Source organism: Falco rusticolus, chromosome 8 (genome assembly GCF_015220075.1).
Source record: "Falco rusticolus isolate bFalRus1 chromosome 8, bFalRus1.pri, whole genome shotgun sequence".
Taxonomy (NCBI): Eukaryota; Metazoa; Chordata; class Aves; order Falconiformes; family Falconidae; genus Falco; species Falco rusticolus.
Window position 1 is genome coordinate 40,569,027 of NC_051194.1, and position 12,180 is coordinate 40,581,206.

The window sequence follows — 12,180 nt, forward strand, 5'->3', positions numbered from 1 at the left end:
CCTGCCTGGAGCACTTGTGTTTTTGGTGATGCTGTGGTTTTGATTAGATTTTTTTTTTCCCTTCCCCGCCTGCTGTGCAGTGAAGGCACCCTTATGCATTTCATTAACCAAAGGAAAATTACAGCTTTTTTTTTTTCCTCTGATAAAGACAACCCTATCGCTGTCTTAATGATGAGTAGAAACATTATTAGAATGTGAGCACTTGCATTTTATTATGCAAAGGCAGGATGAGGTTTTGCTTTTAATAACAGGTATCATAAATGCACCCTAATTACCTACTATGAATGGGAGTTCACATTTTTAATTATTTCAGTTTATAACGAAGATGCCCCCTGGTGGCTGCAAGATAAGATGTGATTTAAGCTCTAGGGTAAGAGCAGCAGCAGTGGGACAGCTGGGGTGCGGGGGTCTCCCCGCTCTGTCCCTCTGACAGCACTAGCAGCCAAGGCAGCACCAGGGAGGCAGCCTGAGCCCGGGCCAGCACCCTCTGAGCCCCGGGCTCTGCACTGCTCACCCACCTGCACGAGTCCGATTGAAAAAGGATGGGTCCCAACAGCTGCGTTTGCTGATGCACACAACATTGCCTAGGAAATTAATTGCAGCCTTGAAACAGGGCAGCGCCACGCACTGCAGGGCTGATCAGATGATCACCATCTGGAATAGATGAGCTGCACATATGCTTACTGTAATACACGCAATGGTATGGTTTGTCCTAAATTGCTTTCCCAGAGATGACTGGCTAGTTTCATCTGCAAAATATTTTCAGGAGAGGAATTCCTGGAACTGCTTAATTCTCTTTTTTTTTAATAACTGAAATCTGGATTTTCAACACTTAATACAAAACTTGCCCTAGAATGGACGGTAAAGCTTTGCCGTTTCTAGAGACACCACAGAAGATGGAGCCAGGCCACTCTCTTAAATACAGTTTACTAAGCAACAAATTAAACCCCAAGGGTTCGCACTCCCGAACGCAAGCTTACTTCCCTGCTGCTGTCTTTGTTCAGTAACTTCTGTGGCTCAGGGGCTCACAGCACAGGGGCTGCACAAGTGGCAATGCGCCTTTTACTACGTGGAGCCTGCGACTTGCCGATGAGCTGCCTCCTTCCCACTCCCGTATGAACCCTCTGCCTACTGACAGCTGGAACTCGTGGAACTACAGGACGTGCACAGGGCAGGGCTGAAGGAGGTCATGAACTCGCGATATACGCAGCTGGTAACTTCCAGAGCGTTTTATTCTACCTAGCTACGCTGGCCTCTCTTAAAGCTGGTTGAAACCTGGTTTTCATTCTCTTCTGGCAAAGACTGCAACCCTTGGAGCTCTGTGAATACCCACTCCTCCAGCTGCACTTGAACGATGTTTTTTGGACATGAGGAAGACCTGGAGTATGTCACCTCGCTGCAGCCCCTGCCACGCGCCTCCCTCCCCTCTCCCAGTGCTGTAGCTGCCTGTGCACGAAGGCCCAGCTCTGATCCAGCCCAGCTGCATAACCCGGCTTCAGACTGCTGAAAAAAAGCTGTGAGAAAGTCTGTGGAGAGAGAAGAAAGGTAAAATTACAGACAGAGGTAGAGCTGTTGGGACAGGATTGCCAGTAGCTCAATGATTCAGGAGGAAAAGCAGCAACATGGAAAGGTTTAAAATCCAAAGGAGGAAAAGAGCAAGGCTAGTCAGGAAGCATCAGGTCGGTGCGTTGGGGCAAGCCGTCATTGCTGGGGGCACTGACGGAGCCTGGCAGGCGATGGAAGTGACAATGCTGAGGGTTTGCTCTGGAGCGCTGCAGGGACTGACCGTTCCCCTCCTGCCCCATGCCTGCCTGGCCAGCAAAGCCGCCCCGCGTACCTTGCTGGCTGAGCACGGCGATGCTCAGCCTAATGGCTTGTGAAATCCTACCTCGCTTTTCTGTGGGCTAGTCAATAAATAACTACTCCATGTGCCTAGTTATGGATATTCTGCTTACAGATTATCTTTGAGATTGGGTAAAGGTACCCGAACAAACTGATACAAAAGCCAAGCTGTAACAAATAGCAGTAAATACATTTTCCTATCTTTTACATTCACTGGAAGGCAAAAAACAATTAGCAGAGTGTTTTCTCATTGGTGGAAAACTATTTCTTATCATGGAAAGACAAGTCGTTTTCTGTTTGTGCCTGAAAAAAGCTAACACTATTTACCAAAACATTCTATTGATTAGTAAATTTTCTCCTGGCTGCCTTTTAAAACATTGTTTTATTCCATTACCCTTAAGTGCTTCACAGATATTGCTTAAAAACATCAACCCTGCGTGTGAATTTCCGGTGGGGAGAATTCCTACTGAAGATGACTTCTTTAGGATCAGCAGAGCGTACACACAGAAATAATTTTCCAAATGTTTTCTCCCTTGGTAACACTAGCAGGCTAGCCTCTAAAACAATAAAGCTACTTAGAAAGCTGCCTGAGCAGGTTGATCTGAACATGTGTGCATGTGAGAAGTCTTTAGGGTGCCACATACCTTCATTCTTTAAGTTCTCCAAAAATCTCTTTCTATCCCAGTGAAGCTGTCAAAAGAGATAAGTTTATTCAGCTGCAGGGAGACTGATGAAACACAGCAGAATTCAGAACACCACAGATTCTGAGCACTGAGTGAGGGGATACTGTTGAAAAAGGCAAGGTAACTTTAACAGTTAAAGCTTGCCTGTTGACATGCTGTCCTTTCTTCTTGGACATGGAAAAAAAAATCCAGTAGTATTTTCCCGTGATATGATTCCTTCTTTACTGCAGAAACGGGCTGCACAGGTTTCTCAGATGGTAGATGCAGTTAGAGCTGTCCTGAAAAGGAAAGACTGACTCATTCCACACGCAGGCTTTTACACACTCCCTCTGGTCACTGCACTGTAAATCTTTGCTGTTCTGACATCAGCTTGGCTTTTCTTAGTAGCTGAAAGAGAAGTTGCCAAACAGAATAGGTTTTTTTATCCTAATCCCTATTCTGGATAGAATTAATGGACCAAGTCTGAAAGCCAAAAGCCTCAGATTTGTTTGGGTTAATCAATGCCAGAATTTGTTGGCTAGGGAATGATACAGATGATCTTTCACAGTTGAAAGAGTACGTCAGTGTTGCAAGTGTTTGGAAGGTAACAGCATACACATCTTAAATGCCACCAAATAACACATTGGTTTTTGCAGTAAGACGCTGCTGGACAGGATAGGATTGAGTATCCTATTCCAAAGCATGTGAAAGTTTGCAAATAATTTTGGAGTGGTTGATCAAAGCAAAAAGAACAAGTGCAGCAAAGTGTGCACAGGAGGAGCAGGAGTACAAACTCATATAAATATTCTGACACATAAAATGCATTTCTCATATCATGTTGCTGCAGAAAGTAAGGTGGCACAGTTTTTGTCAATCACCAAGTTTGTCTGGTATGGTGGATGTACCACAGCATAAATTAAAACTAGAAGAGGAGAGCAAAGCATCACTTTTTACATATTTTTCCTTTTCCTGAGAAAAACTGACAAGAGTACAAGGAAGAGTGCTCTAGACTGCTCTGACCTACTCCACGAATTTTCTAGCCCAATAGATGCAAACAGTTATTAGCAGGGCTCAGCTGATAACAGTACTTTGTTACGTTGTTGCTAATGCATTGATTACACTTGTCTTGCACCTGCCCAGTGTAGCTAGTTTAGAAAACGAAGAAAAATAAGATTTTATTCAGGGCCTAAAGAAAGGCTACTTTCTAATCACTAACAACCAACAAACAATAGGGTCTGTGCATGGCCTTGCACAAAACATTTGTGCCTGTACAAAATCACCCAACATGAATATGATGCTTATCAGTATTTGTTAACAGGTCAAAAAATATATTAACATCACGTTTGTTAGTAGAGTTCACAACAGGTTGTGTGCAAGAGGATGGAGTCAACATTTGAACAAGCCGCTTGGTAATAAATATGAATTTTATTATATATAATAAAAGTATATTACATAAAGACATTGCATTATTGCAGATTGCCTGATAGAAATGATACACACAACCTTATTATATCAGGCAAAAGGTACTAATCTGAAAACATTCATTCTTATCAAATATATTTGGAGTTACAGTAAGAGAGCCAAGTTTACCATAGGGCTAATTAGAAAAGCAAATAGATAGCAAAAAGCCTTTCCAACCTCAATTATTCTGAGTCTATGACATATAATTTTTGTGAGGTAGTATTCTCACTTAATTCAAAAAGACTGTTTATTAATCTGAGTTATTAATTCAGTATGGTGGTGAACAGGAATAAAGTAACAAAACCCTTTGAAAGTTCCGTATTCATCCCCTCATCCATTGCATTTTAGACAGGCAACATACTGCGCCAGTATTTAAACTACCCCAGAATGGTTAAATGCTATTTTTTTCAGTTACAGGATTATAAATGTGTTTAGTAGCACACAGCGCAAGGTTTTTTCCCCTCTTTGTTAATAATAACAGCCACCATTGTCAAGGATGTCTTTATTGCATAAGCTAATGCAAATCAAGTTCCTAACCTCTAGGCGAGTCCCTTTTGCTAGCTCCACTGCAAACACGTTTACGGTCGGTATCTTGCATTAGTACCATGCGCCCGAAAGCTTGGGCCGCGCAGTGCCTGCAGCGGAGCCCAGCACACCCAGCCCGCAGGCTGCCCGGCCGCCCGCAGCTGTGGTGGAGCCCTTGGCATATGTCACAACCAGCTGTGTCATGTCAAGGGCTGTCTCCCCAGGGGGGGAGGCTTCTCCAGGGGGGCACCGCCTGCAGCAACCAAGCCTCCCCTTTGCCTCCCCGGTACCCGCGGCGAGGTGCAGGGGCCCGCTGGGTCACCCAGCCACTGCTCCCTGTCACTGGATTGGGTGCCCACAACTAGGTCAGAGCCCCTCTCATGCCACACACATCAATACAAAACCACATCGAGGACCATGCAATCGGTAAAGCATTTGGCTGAGGAGACACAATAGTTTGTATTTTCCTCTTTCTTTCCCAAGCCTCACTTTGGGCGGAGAAGTCCTCTAACTGACATGCACCATCAGCAGTAGTGATCCTGCCAAAAGGATAATAAACCCAGAGATTATCTTTAAAGAAATAAAGCGCTTAAAGATAGCAGCTGGAAAGCAAAACTCGGAATCGTTTTGAATTCCAGTGAAGTATCACCTCTGCTCTCCCGAACCGGGTGTGCCAGCCAACACCACGGCATGTGGGCAGACAAAAGCACTTTTACGCAGCAGATGTTCAACGCACGAACTACCAAAGTGACCCTCCATCTCCACCGTTACTTCTAGAAAACTGGCTTGCATTTACAACCACAGCATGCAGGCCTGGTGACGTACAACTCTCTGTGCAGGCTGACACAGAGGACAAGAGACTTTTTGCATTCTAATCGGACATTTCACCATCTATTTTCCGCACGTCTTTTCCCGTTTTGTCTAAAAGAATAAGTGACTTTGTAATGTAGTTTGAAAGAATTAAAATTTAATTTTAACGAAACACAGAGGAGGGAAAAACCCAGACTGTAAAGCAGAAAGTAACTCTGGCTAATTCAAAATAAATGCAAAGGTTTTACCACAACCTGTTTGGGTTTTCCCTTGAGGAAGGGCTGAAGGAAAAAGACAATACTTTTTCATTTTTTTGGATCTTTTTTATTCAAAAGTTTTCAAAGAAATAAAACAGAAAAAAGCTAACAATCTAATCAAATTTACAGTTCAAAAATGTCTTTTGGCGTTTAACAACAAGTCCTAGGAAACAAAACTACAGAGTTATCTTGAACCGGACAAATAAGTTACCACTGGCAAGTTTGTGGCACTAGTAAAACAAAAATAAAAAATTAACTCTCTTGATCATATAGATATCTCTATGAAAATCTTTTTTTTTTCAATCTGTACAAAAGGTCTTTCTTCATAAATTAATTTTTTATAATTTAATGGCTGTCTACTATGTGATGTTTAAGTAACTGATTATTTCTTTATGTACAGAGGTTAAATTTCCCAAATCTTACCCAGACAATGAGTATGGCACTTAGTTCAGACATTTCTGGCAGCAGCTCTTCCCTCCCTCTAACACAGCTATCATACTGCAGTTTTAATTAACGCAAAAATATCAAGTAGTGAGAGATCCAGGCTTGGAAAGTTACCAGATACAGGCAAGGTGCTGCAGGAAGTCTGGACTTTTTACAAAGCAGTAATATTCCAGGGAGCATAGAACCAATAATACCACAACTTTTTAAAAAAAGAAAAAACAAAAACACATCTCTTATGACTATGTATTTCACTAGAATCTACACTTCTCAGAGCAGCAATTTACTTTTGAAACTATGAAATGTCACCGACATCTATACTCCAATACTCACACAAAATTTAAAAACTAAAAAATACTTGAAAGAAACAACTGCTTAGCCCTAGCTCCTGAGCTAGGATGATTTGGTCTGTGGAAACAGGGAGGGCCAGCAACCTGTCCCAATACAAAAGGAAATAAACTTTGAGGTAGATAACTGATCATATACAGCTGACCAGAGAAGTACACAGTTTTGGAAGACAACTTAATTCATCGTTCGATTTAAAACATATGCAATTGTAATAAAGAGCTTTAGTAGCAGTGAATTATCTAATATGTGAAGTACAAATAACTGTGTATTTATGAATCAGGAATTTCATAGTTTCAAAATTGGTTTTCTTTACACTTAACACTTGTAGTGATGATGTAAAGTGTGGCACTGCTTGGATCCAAGTCTTCCTTCATGCTTTTGTGTCCATACATCAATTAAAATTATAAAACCTAAATGCAAATGTACAAAAAAGGCACATTCTCCTAACCGCAAACTGGTCCGGCAAAAATAAAGAGTACAGAAGACGTAATGCTGAGACAAATCAGAATTATTGGTTACTGGCTCTTTGTTCTTTGGTAAAGTTACCTTTTAAAAGTGCCAAGTCTTTTTATTTTTATTTACCTACTATAGAGAGCTAGTACCCAATCAATTATGCTTCTACTTACATCTCAGCGTATGTTTGAAAACGAGTCCTTTAGCTTTTGCCATTTTGCTGTAATAGCAACTTTTCTGTTTGCTAAGTCTCAGCACAATCCTCATCCTAAAGCACTATCATTAGTATAAAGGAAGGACAAAAACATTCGGTGATATCTCCACCCCAAACTCCCTACTTTACCTATGCTAAAACTAGAACATCAAGTTAGTTTCTGAAAAAAGGCAAAAAAAGATTTTACATGGCATCATACAGCAGAGTTCCTAAATCATTCAAACTACCAGAGGGAACTATTGGCATATGGCCTTACAAACAATTTATCCTATTAAAATTTCCCCAGTCAGAAAATGTGTTTCACACAAAACATTTTTTTCCCCTCTTGCATTTCACTACCTTACATATTATGTGAAAAATCATTAAAAACACTTACTACACATTAAAAAAGCCAAATTTTCAGCAACTTTTATTGACTACCTTTAAAAGCCCTATGCTGCTGTTTTACAAGGCATAATAGACCAGCTCATTTGGTCAAAGCATTCTACACCATTAGTTTGGACTACTTACTGAAACAGCTACAGCATTGAAAGATTTAAGGCAAATTGGAATTCATAGAAAAGGATAAGACACTTCACACTACATTAAAAGAAAAACAGAAAGCTAAAAGACCAGACACTATAACTGCAACACTGCACTAAAGCAACACTCACACACTGCAAGCACAGAACATCATCTTAGATGTTTTACTATTTTTAAACTTCAGAAAACCCATTTCATACAATTAAAAAAAAAAAAAAGAAATAAACAAAATAAAAATAAACCAAAACACAAATTCTGTCATGCACATGAATAAATCTTCGTGGTCATCTGTGCATACCCAGAAATTTGAATATTTTTTTTTGCGTCATAACACTTGATAAAAATTTTTTTTTTTTACTAAAATAAACCTGTTCATGGGAACAGCTACTAGATGAATTTAAGGTTTTTCTTATGCACCTTATAGAACTTATAGCAAAAATAGTTTTAGTTGATTTCATTATAAATAACATTTTCAAGAACCTGTGCAAAACTGTCAATAATTCCTAAAGCACAATTGATCAGTAAAATCCATGATTGTTTCAGCCTTTGCACCCTTCTCCAGGCCAGGTCAACACTGGACATCTGTAACACAGAAAGGTCAGAGCTAGAGCAGAGTTACAATTGCGCGCTTTTTTTCTAATGTAGCTGTCCATAAAACTAAATCATTTCCTATTTTAGACAGCTGCGAGAAGACCAAGTGACTCTGAGTACAAATCTGCAAAGTAACACAGGCAGCAGTACAGGTGCTTGGCCCTTCCCAGGATAAGGCTCTCCGCCAGGATACAGCCTGTGTTCTATTTTCCCCCACTCTCTCTCATTCCCGTGCAGCGTGCAGAGCTCCCACTGGGGAACCGTGCGACTGCATTCAAAGCTATTCCCTTCTTTGTCGTTCTGTTATTATTGTTTCGTTTTAAATGACCAAAAGTGGGTGAGTGTATGAGCTTAATCCTGAGGCATCTCCAAGGCTTTTGATCTCTGGAAAAGGAACACAACTTTCTTTTGGTGCAGCCTCGGGCAGGCTATGTGCAACGCCTAATGCAGAGACAGCTACTGTACCTCCACCATGGCTAATACTTAACAGCAATTCAGGGCTCATCAAATTTGAAGGAAGACTTCTGAATTTACTGTATAGACTTACATTGCCATATGGGTTTAAAAAAACATCCAGCTAATGAAAAAAAGTTAAGACAATTTTTTAATTTCTCAAGGCAAGACAAAGTCTGGTATTTTAAGGCTTGAAGAATTATAATGGGCTACTTTTCAAGTCCCTTTGACTATTTTCACATAGTAGCAACTTTCTGAAAAGAAACTATGAAGTTATTAAATGTAGACACTAAAGGAAAGATGCTGGGTATTTCTGATTGACTGCGTTCACTTACACAAATGTGCTAGTTGTCATTTACTGTTATTTATGGCAATATGCATACCAACTTTTAATAAGACGCTCCCAAAAGTGCCGCATGTGTATTTATAAAGAAGTTTCAGTTTGACAATAGTCACAAAGCGATAATAATTAAGAGGTTGCACTGTTCCCTGTATTTAGGGCAAGAAGTAAATCAATTCCCTCCCCTTCACCTGTCTGAAAAATGACAAGTACCAACATATTCCAAGGACAGAAATACCAAATGCCATACTCTGAGGCTGAAATCAACTGAGTAATATTAACTCTCCCCACGTGCCCACTGCCACAGCCACTGCTGACATAGATTTCGCTGGCTCCTCCTGCATATCAATACAGGTAAAGGTACTTCTCTGCAGCATAAAATATGTGGAGGATTGGCTTACAGCAAACGGACAGAGTTGCTCACAGAGCTGGGTATTCTACACAGTCTCATCATTACAAAATGTGTCTCACGTGGCAGCACATCTCATCCTTTCAGGAGACTAAACGCTGCTCCTCCTCCCTGTCCCCAGTCTATGGGAAAGATGTAGACAGGCTGGGAGAGAAAGGCAGGACAGGGAGATGACACGCCGGATTACACTTTGCTGTCTATCACAGATCTCTATTGGTAAGGAGGTTTTATGTGCCCACAAGGAAGACTTAGGGCAAAACAAATAATTCCTTGAAAAGCGGTTAACACCAGCCAACAGCCTTGGCATGGGAAACGAGTGGTAGCCATGATTTTAACACTAGGAGATGAGTAACAAGAAGGGTCTGTGGCTTTGCTTTCTCCTTGCCCTGGAAGCAAATCAAGGATGTGGGCTTTCTCTAGATACCAGCATTTGGCCAGACTACAATAATAAACACAGGTCATATGTCATGCCATGCAGACTGTGCCATCTGTTGAACGTGCAAAGTTTCCCCATTGGTTTGTTTCTATCTTTACATCCTTGAACATGTAAGAAGTTGTTATGCCAATAACGGGGATGAGAGCCGTGCCGTCAAACAGCACAGCGGACCTGCAAAATCAAAGGTAATGCCAAAATGTGTGTACTGGTAGATCTATACATTTTAGGGAGAATATGATACAATTAGGAATTCTTCGCACATAACCGATTATGATTTTTGAGTATCTAATAAATGCTGTGAGGGCTGTAGAAAAAGCCTTTTAGGATGGCCTCTAGCACGTTATTGCAGCTGAATGGAATTTTTCAGTATGAGGTCTTACAAAATCTGATAAAAAAAACTATTTAGTCAAGTTACCTGGCTTACAAATCACTCGGAAAAAGATGAGTTAAAGGAAGAATTAAATTCCAGAATTATAAAACATGGAGGATGGAAAAGGGAATGGTTACTGCAAACAATATTTTAAGGATGGCAATCTACAGAAAGCAAAAATTCTGCATGGAAGGAGTTCGGGTAAAACTAATGAGTCATTAGCAAAGAAAGGCCATGCAAGCAAAGCCGGAGGAAACCTAAAGGAGGAAAGTAGAAGTCTGGAATTAGAGCTGAACAAGGACATGGATTAAAAATTAATAGATAAAATTCTGGACCAAATAGCCTTTTCCTCGAAAAAAAGATGAGCAGGCAAGTTTTCAGGGGAAAAGGTCAGCAAGGATTCCTACCAGACCACCCCCCTGCCTGTGGTCTGTAAGTCAGTTGCAAAGCTGCTTCCAAATCTTACATGTACCACAGAACTAGAGGATATTATACCTATAAATACAGCTCCCTTTACCATTGTGATTCTCATATTTTTGCACTAATTCATTGTTATTCTTGTATACAGCATGCTGCCAAGATGAACAAATTAAAATCCAACATAATCCAGTTATGCTATAGAGAAATTATTAAAACACTATTACTCATAATTCATTAACTCACTTTTGGAACCTGTGCTTCCTTTCCTGGCCAAGTTCAAATTAACTTCACTGTCTGTCCCCAGATATTATCAGTGTTATATTTATAGGACATAAAAAAATTTTCAATACAGAGTACTGTAAGTTATGAAATAAAACATCTTTGAATTCACATCTTTCATGTGACAGGATGAACCCTACCTCACAGTTACTTATTTTGCTGATACGTATATGGAGAATGGTCACTGGACGTCTCTACCGTAACCTGCTGTTGACCACTGGCTTCCTGAAAACAAAAATTAAGACAAGATGTGAGACACAAAATCAGGCAGCATTATCTGCAATCTGTGTTTCCGTGTGACCCATGCAATTAACAGTCTTCAAATCTGAAGTCTTTCTAACATTTCTCAAGTGGGGTATTCCAAACTTGAGGTGTTAACTTCACAATGATTTAAATAATAAATTTCAGCAAACAGAGAAATAAAACCTTGTATTTCCTCAGCTACTTTGATGACAACTAAAAAAAACCACAAACCTTTGACATTATAGAAATAAATATGCAGAGTGAGCAAATAACTGCTAGTGTATTTTCTACCTGCAAATGCAGAAGAGCATTCTGCCCCTGTCCTTTTGAGGGGCAGGGAGAAGAACAAGATCTACTGACCACATGTACAAACACTATCAATTTGAGTACCATGCTGCGACTGGCACTACTGCAGCACAAAGAATTGTAGCTGGGACTTCACATGCAGCCTGCCCAGAAACCAAGGAATTCATTCAGCTGACGGTGCTCTGATCAACAGTGCAATCAGCTAATTACTAAATTCCTTTTCCAACCCACACGGGCAGATGCATGAACTGGACCAAACAATTTCTGGAGTTTCTGGACAAATAGACTTTGAAACAAAATGTTTTTTCCTACAGTCTCTTCCAGAGCCTGTCTCGCACTCATTCTGCACACAAGAGCTGCAGCATACCTTGTCCAACTCCTCTGTTAAGGAAATACTGATCTATGAAAGGGTGTAAGGTAAGTCAAAACAGCAGACAAACTATTGTCTACCATTTAGTTATGCTCTTCAACTGGACTTGTAGAGGGGTTTATTAGGCAAATGTGCATGGTATCCTGAGACGCCAGGGTAAAATTGGGATCCTCTTCAAAAAGTTACAATCATGGTCTGTTTGCAGAGAACTTTGCTCACAGGAGAACTAAATGAAAGACCAACTTGTTCCTATTAGAAGTTAGGTTTCAAAAACCACAAAGTTCACCTGAGCTACACTCTTACGAAGACTGCTCCAAGCGCTCCAAGTACTGTAGTGCTACAACTACATGTCATTCTTTGTTATAGTACTAGTTATGTTAGTTTACAATAATGACACTTTATAGTTTTAATATACTTTGTATCCACAG

The 12,180-nt window shown here is 40.4% G+C and overlaps 1 protein-coding gene across 3 annotated transcripts in view; it reads right to left on the reverse strand.

The window, feature by feature from the left end:
• Nucleotides 1–5,601: 5,601 nt before the first annotated feature.
• Nucleotides 5,602–12,180, reverse strand: part of RBMS1 (RNA binding motif single stranded interacting protein 1) — a 148,856-nt gene continuing 142,277 nt past the window's right edge. For all 3 annotated transcript variants that reach the window (XM_037397012.1, XM_037397013.1, XM_037397014.1), the window contains exons 13-14: nt 10,974–11,058; nt 5,602–8,117 (exon numbers count right to left, since the gene is read on the reverse strand). In XM_037397012.1, the coding sequence (XP_037252909.1) occupies nt 10,981–11,058 (78 nt within the window). In that variant the 3' untranslated portion in view covers nt 5,602–8,117; nt 10,974–10,980. The remainder of the gene's footprint in view (nt 8,118–10,973; nt 11,059–12,180) is intronic.